Source organism: Geotrypetes seraphini, chromosome 7 (assembly GCF_902459505.1).
Source record: "Geotrypetes seraphini chromosome 7, aGeoSer1.1, whole genome shotgun sequence".
In the NCBI taxonomy this organism is placed as follows: Eukaryota; Metazoa; Chordata; class Amphibia; order Gymnophiona; family Dermophiidae; genus Geotrypetes; species Geotrypetes seraphini.
The window spans coordinates 136180449-136199750 of record NC_047090.1 but is presented as its reverse complement, the minus strand read 5'-3'; the positions used below and the strand labels follow the sequence as shown (position 1 = coordinate 136199750).

Here is a 19302-nt window from a genome sequence, read left to right as displayed (position 1 = left end):
ACACATGTAAATGACTAAAATACTACCATTTACATGGCATGTCCATATAAAATTAACACAGTTGTTTGTGACATATGCCTTGGAGGTTGTATGTGCTGTATATCATAGATGTACTGTATTCTCTTTTGTATTTTGTTGAGTTTCATGTTTTCAATAAAAACTATTGAAGCAAAAAAATATTTAACCCCTTTAGGTACACTTGAGATTAAATTCTATGTGTGGTGCCTAAAAAAAATCAGTGCCGATAAAGTTTATAGAATAGCACCTACGCCCGGGAACTTCACCTAACTTTGGGTGCATTTAAATCAATGAAAATGTGATGCCTGTGGCTAAATTTAGGCATAGATGCCCTTAGTTTCAGAAAACTTATAAAAACAAACTTGTTCAACCAATTTGTAACCAAGTCCTCTTAAGCCCTACCTCTCCATCTCCAACCGAATTGTTCCCAAGTTCTCTCATGCCTCATGTATCATGCTCTCCTGTATTTTGATGATCTTACATTGTACCTATATTCGCTGATTGTCCAGCTCTTCTTTGTTGTAAACCGCCTCAAACTACCACGGCTTTGGCGGTATATAAGAATAAAATTATTATTATTATTCTATAACTAACATGCAACATAAAAGAATACCTCCGATCTGCCTCTGACCCGTTCATTTCTTTGCACCCTTTTTTGACTCGCATGTAAAATTTGTGCGCGACTTGTAATTGGTTCTAATTAGTGTCAATCATTGCTTGTTAAAATGCCAATTAGCTTGTAAGTCAATTAAATGGCGCATGCAAATCAGGTATGCACCCAAATTTGCATATGCAATTTTCATCGCGTTATATAGAGTTAGGGGACTGAGGTTCTTCTGACAATCTTTAAGGTTTGCTGATGGTTTCTTTTTGTCATCATCAAATGTTTTAGTAAACACTGTGGATAAGAGGGGTGCAACTAAGAGCTTTTCAGCTCCGTTAGCTTGGACATGCGGATAAATTGCCATATTACCTATTTGCATATTATGGAAAAATCATTCTGCTCTTAGGCAAATAATTTTTGAGAAAGATGATTTGATAAATTTTCTCAAGATTATACTTTACCCATTTGGGTTGTTTTGTGGGATTTTTTTGTTTGTTTGTTTTTTAATGTGCTGCGTTGTATCAGGCCTCTGGCCTTTCTTCCTTTTTAGGCTCCAATAGAGTTCTCTGTGAATTTGATTATCTTTCTACAGTGTGTGCTGACCCGATTAGTGTTCATGCTTGTTAAAGGAATATTTCAAGTGGATGACTCAGAACCTGGCAACACTGAATTGCTTTCTTAAGGATTTATAACACTAAATTATGGAACTCTACTCCCTTGAGAGAATAAACTATTTAATGTCTCAGCTGTTTTCTCTCCTATGGGTTGAAGGCTACATGACTTTTAACACTCTTCCCTCTGTACTGCTTTGGGGAATGTTGGAATTTTGGGTGTATCCAAAGGAGAGCAGAGCAGACAGAGTCTACAAAGGTTTGGGATAATATTGGACAGAGAACAAGCTGTTTGGTGTGCACCTTGGTTCACAGTACAGAGAAAACAATAAAGAAAGTTATTTCCCGTTCCTCGGGATTGTAGTGCTGTGCAGCAGTGAGCAACAAGATAGAAATGAAAGCGACTTATCTTGTGTGATAGATCAGTACACCGACGATGGCTAGTGTTTCACAATAGAGAATGACACGGTGACAAAATTCATCACCTTTCCAGTCCCCACGGATAACCGTGGGAAATAATCCCATGTCATTTTTTAGTGTCTATTTCAATCTCAATCCTTCTACACCAGCATTCTTCAAAGCAAAGCTTGCGGGTCAGTGGTTGTGGCCATTCATACTCTGATTCTTCCCTCTCTCCTTAAAGAATGACATGTAGATAGTTTACCGCGGTTATCCATGGGGATGGGAACGGTGATGAATTTTGTCACCGTGTCATTCTCTATTTCACAATTCATGCTGCCTCAGGGTGTGAAAAATCGCCAATCAATCCCATTTACAGGAGCGCAAAAAATCAGCATACCCTTGCATCTTTGAATTGTGAAATGCTGGCCATTGTCGGTGTGCTGATCTATCACACAAGGTAAGTAGCTTCATTTCTATCTTGTTCATTGCTACACTGCATTGCACAGAGCTTACTTTCATTGATAGAGTAGTTTATTTTTAATGCCAGTGAGGTTTGCTACCCTCCACACCTTTAACCACATCTGTGGGTGGTAAGGGTTGGGTTCTGAGGCTTTTTCTTCCTCTTAAGTTTTTGAAAGAGCCTTTGCTGGCAGTGTATGTTGTGCATTTAATATTCAACATTTATCATTAAATAGTTTATATAACATCCTGTCCTGGTTTATTGTCCTAATCTTTGCCACCAATCCTTTTAGCTTCTTTTTAAATATTTTCCTCATTTTATCGTATTCACCCTTTCAAAAATTAAATGCTGCTGCAATAGATTTCTTTATCAATGTCATTCCAGCTATCAGCACAATTTTGATCACACTATGATCACTGTTTCCCAGTGAACCTAACCCAGTTACCTCCTGTACTATGACCAAATCTAAAATAGCTCGCTTTCTTGTTGGTTCCTGGACCAGTTGCTCCAAGAAGCAGTCATCATTATTTGTTGTTTGTTCCCTATTCATATTTAAACTTTTTAATGTACAACGCTTTGTATTCCAGGAGAAGCATTTTATCAAATTTTAATAAACTATGAAACTATCTATGACGTCTAAGAATTTTACCTTCTATTATTTGTTTTTAAAAATTTATGTAACGCACTGTCCTACATTCTAGGCTTTAATATAACAATGCAATGCTAAAGATGTAAGAAACATAAAATCTATGTAAAAAAAAGTCTATTTCAGTTACTCTTACAGTGATTTCATTTTCCAATTTAGGTGCTCAGTTTACTCATAATATTGAAGCTACTTTTTATCCAGGAGGGGAGCAAGTTCATATCACTCAAACAGCTGATGGTCTTGACTCAGAGAATTACTTAAATATTAAGACTAATATAGAAGGCCAGGTGCCATATATTTCTTCGGATTCTACAGTTAAGGTTTCACCTTACAATGAAGTATACCACTACTCTAGTTCAGGTATGTACCAGCAAGAGAAAAAGGTAAAGGGGATGGGACTTATATACCGCTTTATTGGTGTGGTTATAAAGCAGTTTACATATTTTAGACAGGTACTTATTTTGTACCTGGGGCAATGAAGTGTTAAGTGACTTGCCCAGAGTCGCAAGGAGCTGCAGAGGGAATTGAGCTCACAACCTCAGGGTGCCGAGGCCACTCCTCCATTCCACTACTGTTAAAGCCCATTGTGCAGTGCACATGGGGAATAAATGGTGCTGGTTAATCAAATATGCTGAGTGAATGGGAAGAAAAGTGGTGGGCAGAGCACAGCACAGTAAAGAAAAGGTAGCATGCTCTCTAACTCAGGCTCCTCGCTCCACATAATTTCCCCTCCCCACCTCTTGTCCTTTCTAGGGACTTTATTGCACCCAACAAATTAATATTAATCCAATTAACCTATGTCAAGCATTGCTTCTACTCATAAATCAGTCCTTTGCAGAGGTCCTCAGCTGTCAACCATATACTTTCCAAACATTGCAATGGTTGATGTCATTTTGGCACTGAGAGTGGCAGGCATGATATGACTTCTGAATATCTCGTTTGTTCATCTGGTACCTATGCACTGAACACAAGATATATACCCCCCTCCCCAATTTTCAGCATTATTGAACAAGCCAGGAATGACTCCTGGCCGGTTAAATAGCATTTGATTGGATAACTGCTTATATTCAGTCGGAGACAGCCAGTTATCTCTGCTGAATATTCACGTTAGCAGCTAGCCATGCAACTTAGCCAACTAACTGTGAAAATTAAAGAGCTGGTGGTCTAAGTTTAGTGGCTAAATTGGGCCACATAAACAGAAGACCTATTTTTGGCCACTATTAACTGGCCAGCACTTAGTATTGACTTAGCTGGTTAAGTTAATAGCCAAAAAAACCAGATATTCAATGCCGGTCACCATAAATGGCCCGGCATTGGATATCCAAGCTCACTGCTGACCTTAGGACTTTGCCGAGCTACCTCCCATGGTCTGAATATCATTCCCATAGTAGTTTGCCTATATAGACTGGGGGAAGAGAGGGAGGGCAAGGTACAGAGAGTTATTCAGTACCAAGAGTTTAAGGTTGTATGCTGAAGCTGCAGCGAGAGGTCACAGCAGCCATTTTGTACAGGCAGCCACTATGGACTGAAGCGAGTGGGGTTTGCTCATACTTCCTTCACCCCACTTAACCACAGGGCCTCAGGCAGACCTGGGAGGCCTATCATCAGTGGAAGTGGTGTTTTGAGGGAGGTTTTGGGAGGAGTTCTTGGTTTGCTAGGAGAGGTGGAAGTGGTGATGGGGCATCTTTTCTCATCAAGTGGGGGGATCAGAAGGGACGTTGTTCCCTTCCAGAGGGTGATGGGAAGTAAGGAGGGGGTTGGCTCCATATTTGACCAGGACCTGGAAGTTAACCAGGCACCAGTCAATATTCAGATCACTGTTTGTTTAACTCCCCGCATAAAGTTAGGACAGCCTTTTTTCTGTCTTAACATTATGCAGTTGCTAAGTCAATTAGTGAACTGAAAATTGCTCTTTATCATATTGCCCACAAACTAGCTGGATTTATCACTGGTGATTAGAGGGGAGATTTGGTGGCACTGTCCATTTAGATACTGCTGAATATCCCTGAATAACCCAACAGAAGCAACTTCATTTAAATTAGTTTGAATATCTACCCCCAAAGTGTCACCATCAGTCAGAAATTAAGGGGCAATTAAATGTTCTTTAATTAAAAATAGCTAGGTAATCCTATACTAAGAAAAATCACTTCAATATAAGATGTCTCAGATGTGGCCTTCAGGTGTCAGTTGAAAACCTAGCCACTTCAGAATCACAGAAATACAGTATATGTGGGAATTAAATGACAAGTCATGCTACTAGCTGCTGTAGAAGATCTGTAAATTATTGAGTTCCATGTTTATTAAGAAATATAAGAATAGCCTTACTGAGTCAGACCAATGGTCCATCAAGCCCAGTAGCCCGTTCTCACGGTGGCCAATCCAGGTCACTAGTACCTGGCCAAAGCCCAAGGTGTAGCAATATTCCATGCTACCGATAACAGGGCAAGCAGCGACTTGAGGGATCACCATCACCATCATCCCTCAAGACGCTGCTTGCCCTGTTATCGGTAGCATGGAATATTGCTACACCTTGGGCTTTGGCCAGGTACTAGTGACCTGGATTGGCCACCGTGAGAACGGGCTACTGGGCTTGATGGACCATTGGTCTGACTCAGTAAGGCTATTCTTATATTTCTTAATAAACATGGAACTCAATAATTTACAGATCTTCTACAGCAGCTAGTAGCATGACTTGTCATTTAATTCCCACATATACTGTATTTCTGTGATTCTGAAGTGGCTAGGTTTTCAACTGACACCTGAAGGCCACATCTGAGACATCTTATATTGAAGTGATTTTTAAATATTGAAGGAATAATTTAAATGAAGTTGCTTCTGTTGGGTTATTCAGGGATATTCAGCAGTATCTAAATGGACAGTGCCACCAAATCTCCCCTCTAATCACCAGGAATAGAGAGGGAAGTGTTATGAATGTGGATGAGGAGAGTTTCAAGGAATTTTTTGAGTGTCCTGAATTATATGTAGTTTACAGTATTTCAAAAGTAGATCGGTGGGGGATGGGGGGGAGGGGGAGGATAGATGCATCTCCTTAAAAAGTAGTAAGGAAAAGAGGAGACTGAGAGGAGACATGATCCAAACGTTCAAGATACTGAAGGAAATAGACTTAGATAAAAACAGGTTGTTCACCCTCTCCAAGGTAGGAAGAACAAGAGGGCACTCTCTAAAGCTGAAAGGGGATAGATTCCGAACAAACGTAAGAAAGTTCTTCTTTACCCAGAGAGTGGTAGATAACTGAAACGCTCTTCCAGAGTCTGTTATAGGGGAAAACACCCTCCAGGGATTCAAGACAAAGTTGGACAAGTTCCTGCTAAACTGGAACATACGCAGGTGAGACTGGACTCATTTAGAGCACTGGTCTTTGAACTGAGGGCCGCCGTGTGAGCGGACTGCTGGGCAGGATTGACCACCGGTCTGACCCTGCAGCAGCAATTCTTATGTTCTTATGATGCCAAATGATATGGTGTTTCATTAAAATGTCTGGCCATGTTACTTTGTGTGAAAATTGTTTTGATGTTTTTTATTGGGATCTAAATTGAGCTGTCCTTTGGTAAAAAGGGTAGATATTAAATAAATAGTAAGTCACATCTCTTAAGTTCAGAAATGCATTTCCTTATTATAAAATAATACTTATTCATTAAACAATTGGAATAAATTTCTGTTGTATTGGTAAAGATAAGTGTTAAAGTTCATTTAAATCATGAGGCAGTATTCTTTCTCGTATGCAGGTGTGACCTCTACAGCATACAGGGAGTACTCTATTAGCTCAAACAGAGGTGAAACCCAAAGATTGTCCTACCGACTGCGCCAAAACCTTACTTTCCAAGGCTGCAGCCATGCCCACAATATTTTTCCTGGCACACAGAAGCTCACTGTGGATCGTGTTTTCGTGTTATACAACACAGATGAGAAAATTCTCAGATATGCCATGACCAGCCATATTGGACCAATACAAGGTGAGTGCCAGTTTGCTGAGAAATGCTTTCAGTTCTTATCAGAGTACAGTGACTGAAGAGAGCACCATATACACAATTTAAAGTGCAGAGTTTTTGCTGAAGAAGTGGGTGTTGATTTTATGTTTTGTGGGTAGCATGGAATGTTGTTACTACTTCAGATTCCGGAATCTTACTATCTTTTGAGATTATGCATTGAATCTTGATACTCTTTGATGTTCCGGAATGTTGCTACTACCTGGGTTTCTGCCAGGTACTAGTGATCTGGATTGGCCATTGATGGAAACAGAATACCGGGCTAGATGGACCATTGGTCTGACCCAATAAGGATAATCTTATTGTATTTGTTTATACTGTATGTATTATGTACATGTTATTTTACTGGCTGTTTTGTCATCTGTTGCACACTGCTGAGAGATATTTTAAAAGTGATTAAGAAATATAACGGATAATGGTGCAGCAAATAGATGCCAGGCTTATCAGAGAGGTGGTATGTAGTCATGTAAAATTCAGAAAAATGGTGTACTTGTTGCTTGTTCTTAAGTATAACAGGGAGTAAAAACCAAGGGGGGGGGGGTGCTCTGAATATACAAGGGGGTGCTGAAAAGTTCTCAGCCCAACCAAGACGAGAATGACGTGGATATGGTTCAATCAATGATCTGAAACAATGTCAAAACATAGAATTTCATTTCGGCAGCTTGGCACTTAACAAAATAAGATAACACTCTTTTCAGCTACAGTGGCAAAATAACACTTGGAATTTAGGAAGTTGGTTGGTTGGGCTGAGAACGTTTCAGCACCCTCTCATAAATATATCCATAGATTTTGCTCTAATGGTTAACATTTCATTTTTTGACTGGGAGAACATTTAGAAGAACAGAATATAAGCAAGGATGTAAGTGTAAATACTGAGAGGTCTGTTATGTGAAAGAATCCCTTCAGCTTGCTTTGATAAGTGTGACTGTTGCAATAGTGAGATCGCCTTCCAAAAATCATCCTTGGGATCCAGATATAGGAGAATGCCCTTAAAACTAGGGCTGTTTTGAAGAGTCATATTCAGTTCGATTAGTCCCTGAATAGTGCCCCAAATACATTATTTAGATTCAATAGTGATTTAAATTCAAATACTGATAATCAGGGGCTCTACTGGGTTAAATCCAACTTGAAATAAACACTTTGCTTCTTTTATTATTTGTTCTGTTAAAGCAGAATGCCCATTCTTATTTGTATTCGGTGTTTAATTTTCGAAAGGGTAACTATGATAAAATCAGGAAAATGGTTAAAAAGAAGCTAAAAGGATCAGTTGCAAAGATTAGGACTGTAAACCAGGCATGGATGTTATTTAAAAATACCATTGTGGAAGCCCAGACCAGATGTATTCCACGTATCAGCAAAGGTGGAAAGAAGGGGAAACGAGAGCCAGCGTAGTTAAAAGGTGAAGCGAAAGAGGCTATTAGAGCCAAAAAAAATCCTTTAAAGAATGGAAAAAGGATCCAAATGAAGAAAATAAGCAGAAACACAAGCACTGGCAAGTTAGATGTGAAGCATTGATAAAGACAGCTAAGAAAGAATATGAAGAGAAACTTGTAAAAGAGGCAAAAACTCATAGCAATTTTTTTTAGGTACATCAGAAGCAGAAAATCTGTGGGACCGTTGGATGATCAAGGAGTGAAAGGGGCACTCAGGGAGGATAAGGCCATAGCGGAAAGACTGAATGAATTCTTTGCTTCGGTCTTTACAGAAGAAGTTGTAAGAGATCTACCTGAACCAGAAATGGTTTTCAAGGGTGATGATGCGGAGGAAATGAAAGAAATCTCGGTGAATCTGTAAGATGTACTGAGCCAAATCGACAAGTTAAAAAGTGATAAATCGCTAAGTATACATCCCAGGGTACTAAAAGAACTCAAACATGAAATTGCTGACCTGCTGGTAGTGATCTGTAACCTGTCGCTAAAATCGTCTGTAGTACCTGAAGATTGGAGGGTGACCAGTGTTACGCTGATTTTAAAAAAGGGCTCCAGGGGAGATCGGGAAATTACAGACCGGTATGCCTTACTTTGGTGCCTGGCAAAATGGTAGAAATGATTATAAAAAAAATTGTGGAACACATAGACAAACATGATTTAATGAGATGGAGTCAGCATGGGTTCAGCCGAGGGAGATCTTGCCTCACAAATTTGCTTGACTTCTTTGAAGGTGTGAATAAACATGTGAATAAAGGTGAGCTGGTTGATATAGTGTATCTAGATTTTCAGAAAGCTTTTGATAAAGTTTCTCACGAGAGGCTCCTGAAAAAATTGAAGTGTCATAGGATAGGTGTCAAAGTTCAGTTGTGGATTAGGAATTGGTTATCGGATAGAAAACAGAGGGTAGGGTTAAATGGTAATTTTTCTCAATGGAGGAGAGTAAACAGTGGAGTGCCGCAGGGGTCTGTCCTGGGACCGGTGCTATTTAACTTATTTCTAAATGATCTAGAAATTGGAACGACGAGTGAGTTGATTATGGGCTCCTTTTACTAAGGTGCGTTAGGGCCTTAACGCGTGGAATAGCGTGCACTAGACCTTAACGCCAGCATTGAGCTGGCGTTATTCTAGAAGCGTACCGTGTGGTTTAGCACGCGGTAATTTTGTGCGTGCGCTAAAAACGCTAGCACACCTTAGTAAAAGGAGCCTTAAATTTGCAGATGACATTAAACTGTTCAGAGTTGTTGAAACACATGTGGATTGTGAAAAATTGCAGGTGGACCTTAGGAAATTGGAAGACTGGGTGTCCAAATGGCAGATGAAATTTAATGTGGACAAATGCAAAGTGATGCACATTGGGAAGAATAACCTGAATCACAGTTATCGGATGCAAGGGTCCACCTTGGGAGTTAGCGCCCAAGAAAAGGATTTGGGTATCATTGTAGACAGTACGATGAAACCTCCCGCCCAATGTGTGACGGTGACCAAAAAAGCAAACAGGATGCTGGGAATTATTAAAAAAGGGATGGTTAACAAGACTAAGAATGTCATAATGTCCCTGTATCGCTCCATGCTGCAACTTCACATGGAGTATTGCGTTCAATTCTGGTCTCCTTATCTCAAGAAAGATATAGTTGCGCTAGAAAAGGTTCAAAGAAGAGCAACCAAGATGGTAAAGGATATGTAACGCCTTTCGTATGAGGAAAGATTAAAACGGTTAGGGCTCTTCGGCTTGGAAAAGAGACGTCTGAGGGGAGATATGATTAAAGTCTACAAAATCCTGAGTGGAGTAGAACGGGTATAAGTGGATCGATTTTTCACTCCGTCAAAAATTACAAAGACTAGGAGACACTCAATGAAGTTACAGGGAAATACTTTTAAAACCAATAGGAGGAAATTTTTTTTCACTCAGAAAATAGTTAAGCTCTGGAACGCATGTGGTAAGAGCGGTTAGCATAGCTGGTTTTAAGAAAGGTTTGGACAAGTTCCTGGAGGAAAAGTCCATAGTCTATTATTGAGAGAGACATGGAGGAAGCCACTGCTTGCCTTGTATTGGTAGCATGGAATATTGCTACACCTTGGTTTTGGCTAGTGTCACCGGCAGCCTGAAGGCAATGGGTTCTAGGGCACCGGTAGCAAGAGAAAATTCTTGTGCGCTGCCACGGGTAGCACAAGGAAAGAAAAAGGATTAACAGAAGTGAATACCACCACACCAGGTAGGTATTGTATCAAGCAATTACTGGGTTTATTCTTCAAACAAAACATTCAAACCAGCTTGCTTCTTTCAAGTTCAATCAGTTTCATATCAAAAAGAAAACAATCTTGTCAGGATGTTTCAGATATAAAATATAGTCCCAAAACAAACAGAATGCACTGGAAAACAGTCTCTAGGTTAATGTCAGCCAATAAAGTTCAAACCACATCATTCAAGCTTTTCCAAAGCTGCTGCTGGCTCTCTGGCCGATTAATAGTCCAAACTTTCAAAGCAGGCTTTTGGGCTGATATCCCTACCTCAGCCTTGCGCTAGTGCTACGGCACTAGGCCCCAGCAGTTGACTTGCTGGCCAGGGAGTGTGCTCTGTGTGGTCTCAATTTGCCAATCATAGGCCCTCTATCCTACCACAGAAAACGCAGAGCATGCCCCACAGCCTTGGACTGGTAACAGCCCTTCCCCTACCCAGATGGAAGAGGAAAACCCCCACAAAATCTCAAAACAAGTCTTTTACATTTCTTAGAGGTGCCTCCAAGCACCACACCTTCTTCAGGGTTACCACAAAAAAACATTCAGTCAGCTTAGTTAAGCAGTGTCCAGGTTAAACATTTAGGCAATCTGAATTACTTGCCTCCAATCCAGCAAATCTCCATTGGCAGGACTCTATTCCATGGCTCAGCATATGGCTCCAGCTCCATGTCCAGGAAATGTTGAGGCATGAAGTTGGATGACTCTAAACCAGCCTCGGTCAGCTCCATACCTTCCAGCTGCTCACTGTCATTCAGAGCTTTCAACCCTGAGTCTCCCTGCCTTTCCTGTTGCTGCTCCTTTCCCTTTTGCCTCTAACTGTTCAGCCCTCTGGTGTAATTGCCTGCAGCCATGCCCCAAACCCTCAGGTGAAAAGGTTTTCCTGCTGTTTCTGCTTACAGCCACCATAATTAAATCTTTGAGGAGCTAGCAGTAGCAATGAGGTAAGCCTTCTGCCACTGGCCTGACCCGGAAATCGCCTCTTTGCAAGTTCCGCCTACGTGAGAACAGGAAATCGCTGCAGAGAGGTAGCTTCCGGGGCAGGCTGGCGGCAATAGGCTTATCTCATTGCTACTGCCAGCTGCCCAAAAATTTAATTACAGCGGCCAGGCCCAGGGAGGAGGTAGGTGGGGGAGTCGGGAGAGCTGGCTAAACCTGGACATGCTTCCCCATTTTTTAAAAAAACTGTCTGGGCAGACAGTCCTTGAAAAATAGAACATGTCTGGGTTTTCCTGGACGTCTGGTAACCCTAGGAAGGGGACAGCATGGCTGCAACAGGTTGGCAGTGCCAGACAGTGCCACCAGCTGCAGCAGGTAGAGGAATAACCTGTTTTAGCCACCGGAGGACCTCTTCCAGCTTGGGGATGTCCACCAGCCATAACAAAGGTGCCAGAATTTTGGGTGATAACAAGTGTGGTCAATGGTCATACTTATTATATTCAGTGACACTAATTAAAGGCCTTGCATCAAACTCTGCCAAATGTAGTGGCAACTTTACTGGTGTCATATGTGCCTTCTTGTACTTTGAGGTTTCAAACAAAGCAATTATTGGTTGTTCCTTCTGTACGATCTATAGTTAAGGCAATCATTTGCTCTCGTGTCTTTGGGGCAGTAGGCCCACAACTATGAAATGTCCTTCCTGATAATGTTTGTCAGATTTCATCTTTCTTACTTTATTGTAAGTGTTTGAAGGCTTATCTCTTCCAGAAGGCATTTCAAAATCTGTGATGGGAATAATTATATATATAAAGAATGATTTTGTATATATTGCAGACTAAGGGTTTTTATGGCATTATGCAAGTTGATTGCTACTGAGAAAGTCTGAGTGTGATATGTTAACTTTGAATGTTAGGGTTTTTGTGTGTGTTTTTTTGTAAGTTGCATAGATTTTTGGATATGTGGGATATGTTTTTAAATAAATAAATGGATAGCACCATTGAATATACAATAAACTTAAGCATTGATGTCAATTTAAATTGAATCAGGTTGGGCAGACTGGATGGACCATTCGGGTCTTTATCTGCCATCATCTACTATGTTATGTTACTATGTCAGCACTTTATCACTTTATATACTCACAGTAGTCTCCATCCTGCCTTAACAATGAACTGTAGAACTTGGTTGGCTGTTTGGTGTCTGTCTACAGCATTGAAACAGATTTATGGGCCTGTCTGCTGTGGGCGTTGATCTGTAATTGGCATGTAAAGCAAGACAGCTGCCTTTGTGCCTGATGGGGGATCTCCATTATTTCCCAGACTTTGGAACAAAGTGCTGGTTCTGTTTTTCCTTATCTCCTGTTCCTAACAAGTGCTCATTCACTCTCTCTCTTCCTCCCTGATAGATCTGAATCTTGAAATCTGTTTACTTTTCCAAGGGGTAGCCCCTCTTCTTCCTCCAACCCCATTTACAAGAAACTTTTCTGAAGGATTTTGTTCCAGTGGCATGGTTTGGGAGGGATTGAATGAGCAGTCTGTGCAAGAGATGGTTCATTTAAATGCCCTTTTCCCAACAAAATCCCATTTATCTCATCCCCTCCCACATTGACTCAGTGAGTAAATTAGTTGCAGATCGGAGGTCAGGAAGTCAAGCAGTTTAATGCATGTCAGAAAGAGCCATTAAGAGGAAAGCTACTATTCATTAAGCAAGTACAATATGGGAGATAAGGAGTCTTTTGAGAGACTGAACAACAAAAACCGCATTGCCAGTGTCAGAGCAAATTACATGGTTGTGAAAGTTAAACAAGCTGTAATCGCATCAAGTGTTCTACATCAGCGGCAAGAATGTTGAGTGTCCGCCTGAAGTATCATATCCTGGTCAAGTCTTTTGTTAAGCCTGCGGCTTTGTTCAGGGCCTCAGCTGTCTTGGGGGAATTGCTGTAGGTCTGGAGCCTCCGCCCTGAATATATGGTAAAAAGAAAAGTGTTCCATTTCCTCACTTCTGAAGTTTTTCTTCCCCTAATTTTATGATTTTGAGTGCCCTAGTCATGCGTAGCGTGCAAAATTGGGTACACAGGTTGTAGAATACTGCCAGTTTAGGTGCTTAACTTAATGCAAATTAACTCAAATTATATCCAATTAACTGACTGTAAATGCCAGCTAGCGTATAATTTAACCATAAATTGGCACTAATTTGCAGTTAGATGCATAACTGCAAATAGGCGGTAATCTGTAACAGCGTATAATTTCTATAGCCTGCAACTCCTAGAGGATGAGGATGTGGGAGGAGAACGGAGATGCGGCAGGAGAGATTCGGGGAAGATTGAGGCAGAGCAGGGCGCCATGAGGGCGAGCAGGCACGAGAGATTGCAGGGCAGAGAGCAGGGCTTCCAGTCGGAAAGACTGGTCACCAGCAGTCGCTTCTTCAGGTGATCGGCCAGCCCAGTCGGATCAGAAATTTGGTGTAGTGAATCGGGTCGCTGTCCAATTTGCATGCGTTTCACCTCATTTGCATGCATGGATTTGAAGCGGATCGCAGGAGAGGTAAGCGAATCAGGCCGGATGGAAATTTGATAGTAAAGAGGTTGCAAACCGATCGGTACTCGATCGGTTTGCTTTGTGAATCTAGCCTTAAGTGATGTTTCTGCAAAATTTGTACTGATGTTTTGTAAACCTGATATAAACACCCCAATATCACAAAGAGCAATAAATACATAAACTTCTTAAAAAAAAAAATCTCTTTGAGAAAATTTGAGTGGAACTTAGTAGGTTCTATAAGCAACATTGAATTTAGACATTTGCACACTTTGTTTGGATAGTTTGGACTTTATTTTAAAGCACACATTATATTATAAGATCGATGATGGCGTTTGAGCTCTGAAAATTTTTCTGCATTTTGTGTCATTTAACATTACGTTCTATTTTGTCAAAGATGGAAATAGTGGGATTGTTTCTGATAATCTTCTTTCACTTTACAAAGATTTTTGAATTTTAATTATTGCTGGTGGTATCCACTTTTTCAAAGGTATTTTGTAAAGGCACAGGGGACAGTATTCTGCCGGCAGCCCTGTTTGGGCTTTGGCATTGAATATACAGTTTTACAGAACCAGTTAACGCAAAACCAGTTGAATCCGATATTCAGCACTTACGGTAACTGGTTATGGGTTACCTCATAAAGATAGGACTGACTTTTATGCAGTCCCATTTATGTGGTTAATCTGGCCGGTTAAGGGCTGACTCCACCCCTGGAACACCCCCCCAAAATAGCCAGTTTGCAGTTAGACACTAACTGGTTATTTTCAGCAGCACTAACCAGTTAAATGCCGCTGAAAATTAGCCGTTAACCTCAAACAGGTAATTTAACTGACCAGGAGCTGTTTCTGGATGGGCAAATCATTTTCAATATTGACATGACAAAGGCGCCTGCCTATGTGTCTATATAAAATAGGTTTAAATAAACACCTTCCTGTCCCATTAACCTTGCATACCCCGTTATAAAAAAAAAAAAATTACCCTAAGAAATTGTATCACAAATAGGTAGCCAATGCATAGGTGGAATTATAAGTGTGCATACGGTATCTTACATATTTGCTGATTTTATTATTTATATATGTGGATATTGTAACCCGCTTAGTATATAAGGGGGATAGCAATTTTTTAAATAAATAAATATATTCCTTGTGCTAAGAGAAACTGTATGGTCTCAGGAAATGTCCATCACTGTTTATCTGCTCTCTTTTTTTTCTGTCTGCATGTAATCACATATTAAATATGTCTCTTCAGGTCCTGCCGATCCTGAGACTCCGTCATTAAATCCATGTTATGACGGTACCCATATGTGCGATGCAACTGCTCATTGCCAGCCAGGATCAGCACTGGATTATACCTGCGAGTGTGCAGCCGGATTTCAAGGGGACGGAAGAGTTTGTGTAGGTAAGCACAGAATGGTTGGTTCTTACCAAATTGCATTAATTCAGCAGTGGGTCTGATTTTCAGCGAGATGCACCACCCAGATTTTCAGTGGCAGTATTCAGATAATGCTGCTGAAAATCCAGACAGACTGCCTTTGCGCTATCCAGGTAATGTCAGGATGATTCAGGAGCAGAGCCTGTTTAAGTTAACTGGATAATTATCCAGATACTGACACTAAATATCACTGTTACCCAGATAATGGTGCCAGATATCTCTGCACCAGGATTTTCAGGCTAGAGAATGACACAGTGACAGAATTCATCACCATTCCTGTCCCCGCGGATAACCGTGGGGAACCATCCCATGTCATTCTTTAGTGTCTATTAGAGAATGATGCGGTGGTTTTTACCCGCGGCTAGCTGCGGGTAACCCTCCAAAACGGTGACCCAAAAAAAAGGTCACCGCGAGTTCGGGGACAAGGCCATTCACCGCCCCGTGGAGCGGTGAATGGTAGCACGGGTGAACAAGTAGTGAACAAGTAGTGAACGCGCATTCGATCCGGCAGCCCACTCTCCCGCCGGCCGTCCATGCATCTCCCTCCCTCCTTTTCCCTTACCTTTTCTTCTTGAAACTGGCGATTTCTATAAGGCTATGAGCTGTATTACAGCCGGAGCCTTGAAGTCGCGTCGCGTTGCCTGCTGGAAAAAGTCTCCTCTGATGCAACTTCCTGTTTCCGGTTGCATCGGAGGAGACTTTTCTAGCAGGCAACCCGACGCGACTTCAAGGCTCCGGCTGTAATACAGCTTGTAGCCTTATAGAAATTGCCAGTTTCAAGAAGAAAAGGTAAGGGAAAAGGAGGGAGGGAGGGAAATGCACGGCTGGCCGGCGGGAGGGAGCTGCTGGACCGCGTGAAGGGTGCTGGGGATGGGGGGATGGAGAGGAGAAGACGCTGAAGACGGGGACGGTGATGGGGCGGTGAAAGAGACAGCGGGGATGGTGACGGGGCAGTGAAGGGGACGGCAGAGACAGGGACGGGACGGTGAAAGGACCAGCGGGGACGGGGCGGTGCAGAGGATGGTGGTCTGGGGACGGGACGGTGACGGGGACAGAATTTTTCCCTGTGTCATTCTCTAGTGTCTATCTCAACTTCAGTCTTTCTACACCAGCATTCTTCAATGCAGGGCTTGAGGGTCAGTGACTGTGCTCGTTCATACTCTGATTCTTCCCTCTCTCCTTAAAGAATGACATGGGGATGGCTTCCTTGGTTATCCGCAAGTTGGAAACGGTAATGAATTCCAGAGTTCACGTTCCAGCGGGAACGATGATGAGTTCCAGCGTGTCATTCGGAGGCCGCTGTCTTGATAGTAGTTGGTGCTGAAAATCAAAGTATATCTTTAAATATATAAGTATATCCCATGCTGCTCCTTGTGACCCTGGTAAGTAACTTAGTCCTCCCATTGCCCCAGGTACATTAAATAGTTTGTGAGCCCACCGGGACAGACAGGGAAAAATGCTTAAGTACCTGAATAAATTGATGTAAACCGTTCTGGGCTCTCCTGGGAGAACAGTATAGAAAATGGAATAAACAAATAAATGCTGCAGCTGATGTGTAAGAGAAATGCAATCCTGGAGATGTTTGTGAAAAATATCATCTGTGGAGTTTATATTTTGAGGATGTGTGGGGGAAGGGGGGCTTGATTATTCTTAAGGTTTTTAGCGCCAGTTTGGATTTAGCTTCAGGAGGCAAAAACAACTGGGGATTGCTCCTGCCCTGGGATTCACTGAACCACTAGGTACAGTTCTGGAAGGCTCACAACGATAGAGGTGGGAATTTTGGGGGTTGGGGGAATGTGATGGGGAGGATTATTACTTGGGGTGGGGGAGTGTGATCAGGAGTGGTCGGGTGGCACTGCAGCATTTTAGTATCAGGCCACAGCTTTGAAGCTTGATGTTCCTGGGCTGCTGGAATAAGGCTGCTTGTGAGATGGCTTGCAAGTAGAGTTATCCATTTACAATGGGAGTCGGCAACATCTTGATACTGAGATGCCTCACGTCGCTGACTCCTGTGGTAGATAAAGGTGCAGTAAAAATACACATTTTAACTCAGCTTAATAACTTCTCTTCTTAGATTTTGTGCTAAGACCGCTCGGAAATATTTTGTCAGAAAAAAAATGTTGATTGGAGTATTAAAATAATAAGCTGCCAGTGGCTGCAGAAATCCATCTAATTAACTCACTTTGCAGACGTTAATGAATGTGAGGTGGGACTCAGCAGGTGTAGCCAGCACGCAGTCTGTGTGAATCTGCCAGGAAGTTACCGGTGTGAGTGTCAGAGTGAATACCAGTTCGCTGCAGATGGCCGCACTTGTGTCCGTAAGTGTCAAATACCATTATTTTTGGGGGGTTTTACCTCTAGACAGACACTGAAACAGTTTTGAGACCCTTATTCCTTATGAGACTGCTCTTTCTTTACTCCCAGTTCTTGTGTCAGGATCACTGCTATAGTACATTTTAGATAATTTTGCAGCTTTAGATATATGCTTAGATTATAAATGCTTTATTTATTTATTTACTTTACATTCAGGTCCTCAAGTATTTCTCTCTATCTGTGCCAGTACATACTCATTAAGGACAATTTTATAACTTGGTGTCTATACATACAAACCACTTATATGTGGCAGAGATACCAAATTTCACAGTTACACATTATGACGAGACCCTTGGTCAACCTCTCACGGATGAGGAATAGGTGCTGCGTACCTGTCACCAGGAACAGTCACCAACACTTCAGAGTTGAAAAGATCAAGGACTTCATTTAGGCATTATCCAGAAAATTCCACCAGATATTCTCTTCTAGGTGTAATAGTCCATACAAGAGGATATTGTTACACTTAGGGTGTAACAGAAAAACATCAACAGTCTTCTTTATGAAGTTGATCACCTAGCATATGTGACACCCAGGGCCCATCATTTTTTGGCACTCCCCCCCCATTTGTACGAAAAACATGATTTTTAGTAACAAGCCACACGTCACACATGAGTACCTAGGAAAAGGCAGCATCCTTACATATTGCAGTGAGCAGTACATCAATATACCCATTGTAAAACTAAACAAGGCAGACCAGTACAGATCAATCCTACACCGTCAATCCTAACAGAAAACCATGTCTTTCGAACACATAGAACACAGAAAACACCTTCGCCTAGTATGGAATATGTCATCACAAACTAACCCCTCCCCCTTTTACAAAACTGTAGTGTGGATTTTAACACGGTGGTAACAGCTCTGACGCTCTTAGAATTCTGAGCATCAGAGCTGCTACCACCACGGCTGGCGCTAAAAAACGCTCCATAGTTTGGTAAAAGAGGGGATGAAATAGAAATACATAGACAAAGGTTAAATTGAACCAGCAAGAAGCTGGACTCTGCATAAAATGCAACACCACAGAAACAGTGACATGTGTCTCCTAAAGCAATAAATAAATAGAAAATTTTTGTTCTACCTTTGTCTTCTCTGGTTTCTGCTTTCCTCATTTTCTTGTTACTGTCTTCCTTCCATCCACTGTCTGCCATCTCTCTGCCCCTCCCTATATGGCATCTTCTCTCCTTCTATGCCCCTTCCAGAAACTGTATGCCTCCCCCTTCCATCTCTCCTCTAGACCCCCCCCTTTGGTCTGGCATCCATCATCTTCCCTCTGTTCCCTAATGGTCTGGCATCTTTCTCCTTTCATCTCTCTTTCCCTCCTCCCTGTGTTTTTAGCATCTCTCTCTTCTCATTTCCTCCGCTCAGATCTGATATCTCTGTCTCCTTTCCCATTCTCTGGCATCTCTCTCTCCTCTCTCTCTTCCCTTTCCTTATCTGGTCTTCCTTATTTATTTTCTGCCTCCGTTTAAATTAAATTCTTTCTTACTATGCAGTCCTCGGTTTACCTCTTTTCACTATGTCTACCCACAGCATGCCACCCCTTTCCTTCACCCCTCCACTATCTCACTAACTCTATCTTCTTCCCCCATCCAGCATATGTCCTTTTTCTTTATCCCTC

At 41.7% G+C, this 19302-nt stretch overlaps 1 protein-coding gene across 1 annotated transcript in view; it reads left to right on the top strand.

Moving 5' to 3' along the window:
• Nucleotides 1-19302, top strand: part of NID2 (nidogen 2) — a 108155-nt gene that overhangs the window by 23612 nt on the left and 65241 nt on the right. The window contains exons 7-10 of the mRNA XM_033952897.1: nucleotides 2901-3101; nucleotides 6488-6715; nucleotides 15132-15281; nucleotides 17504-17632. Of these exons, the coding sequence (XP_033808788.1) occupies nucleotides 2901-3101; nucleotides 6488-6715; nucleotides 15132-15281; nucleotides 17504-17632 (708 nt within the window). The remainder of the gene's footprint in view (nucleotides 1-2900; nucleotides 3102-6487; nucleotides 6716-15131; nucleotides 15282-17503; nucleotides 17633-19302) is intronic.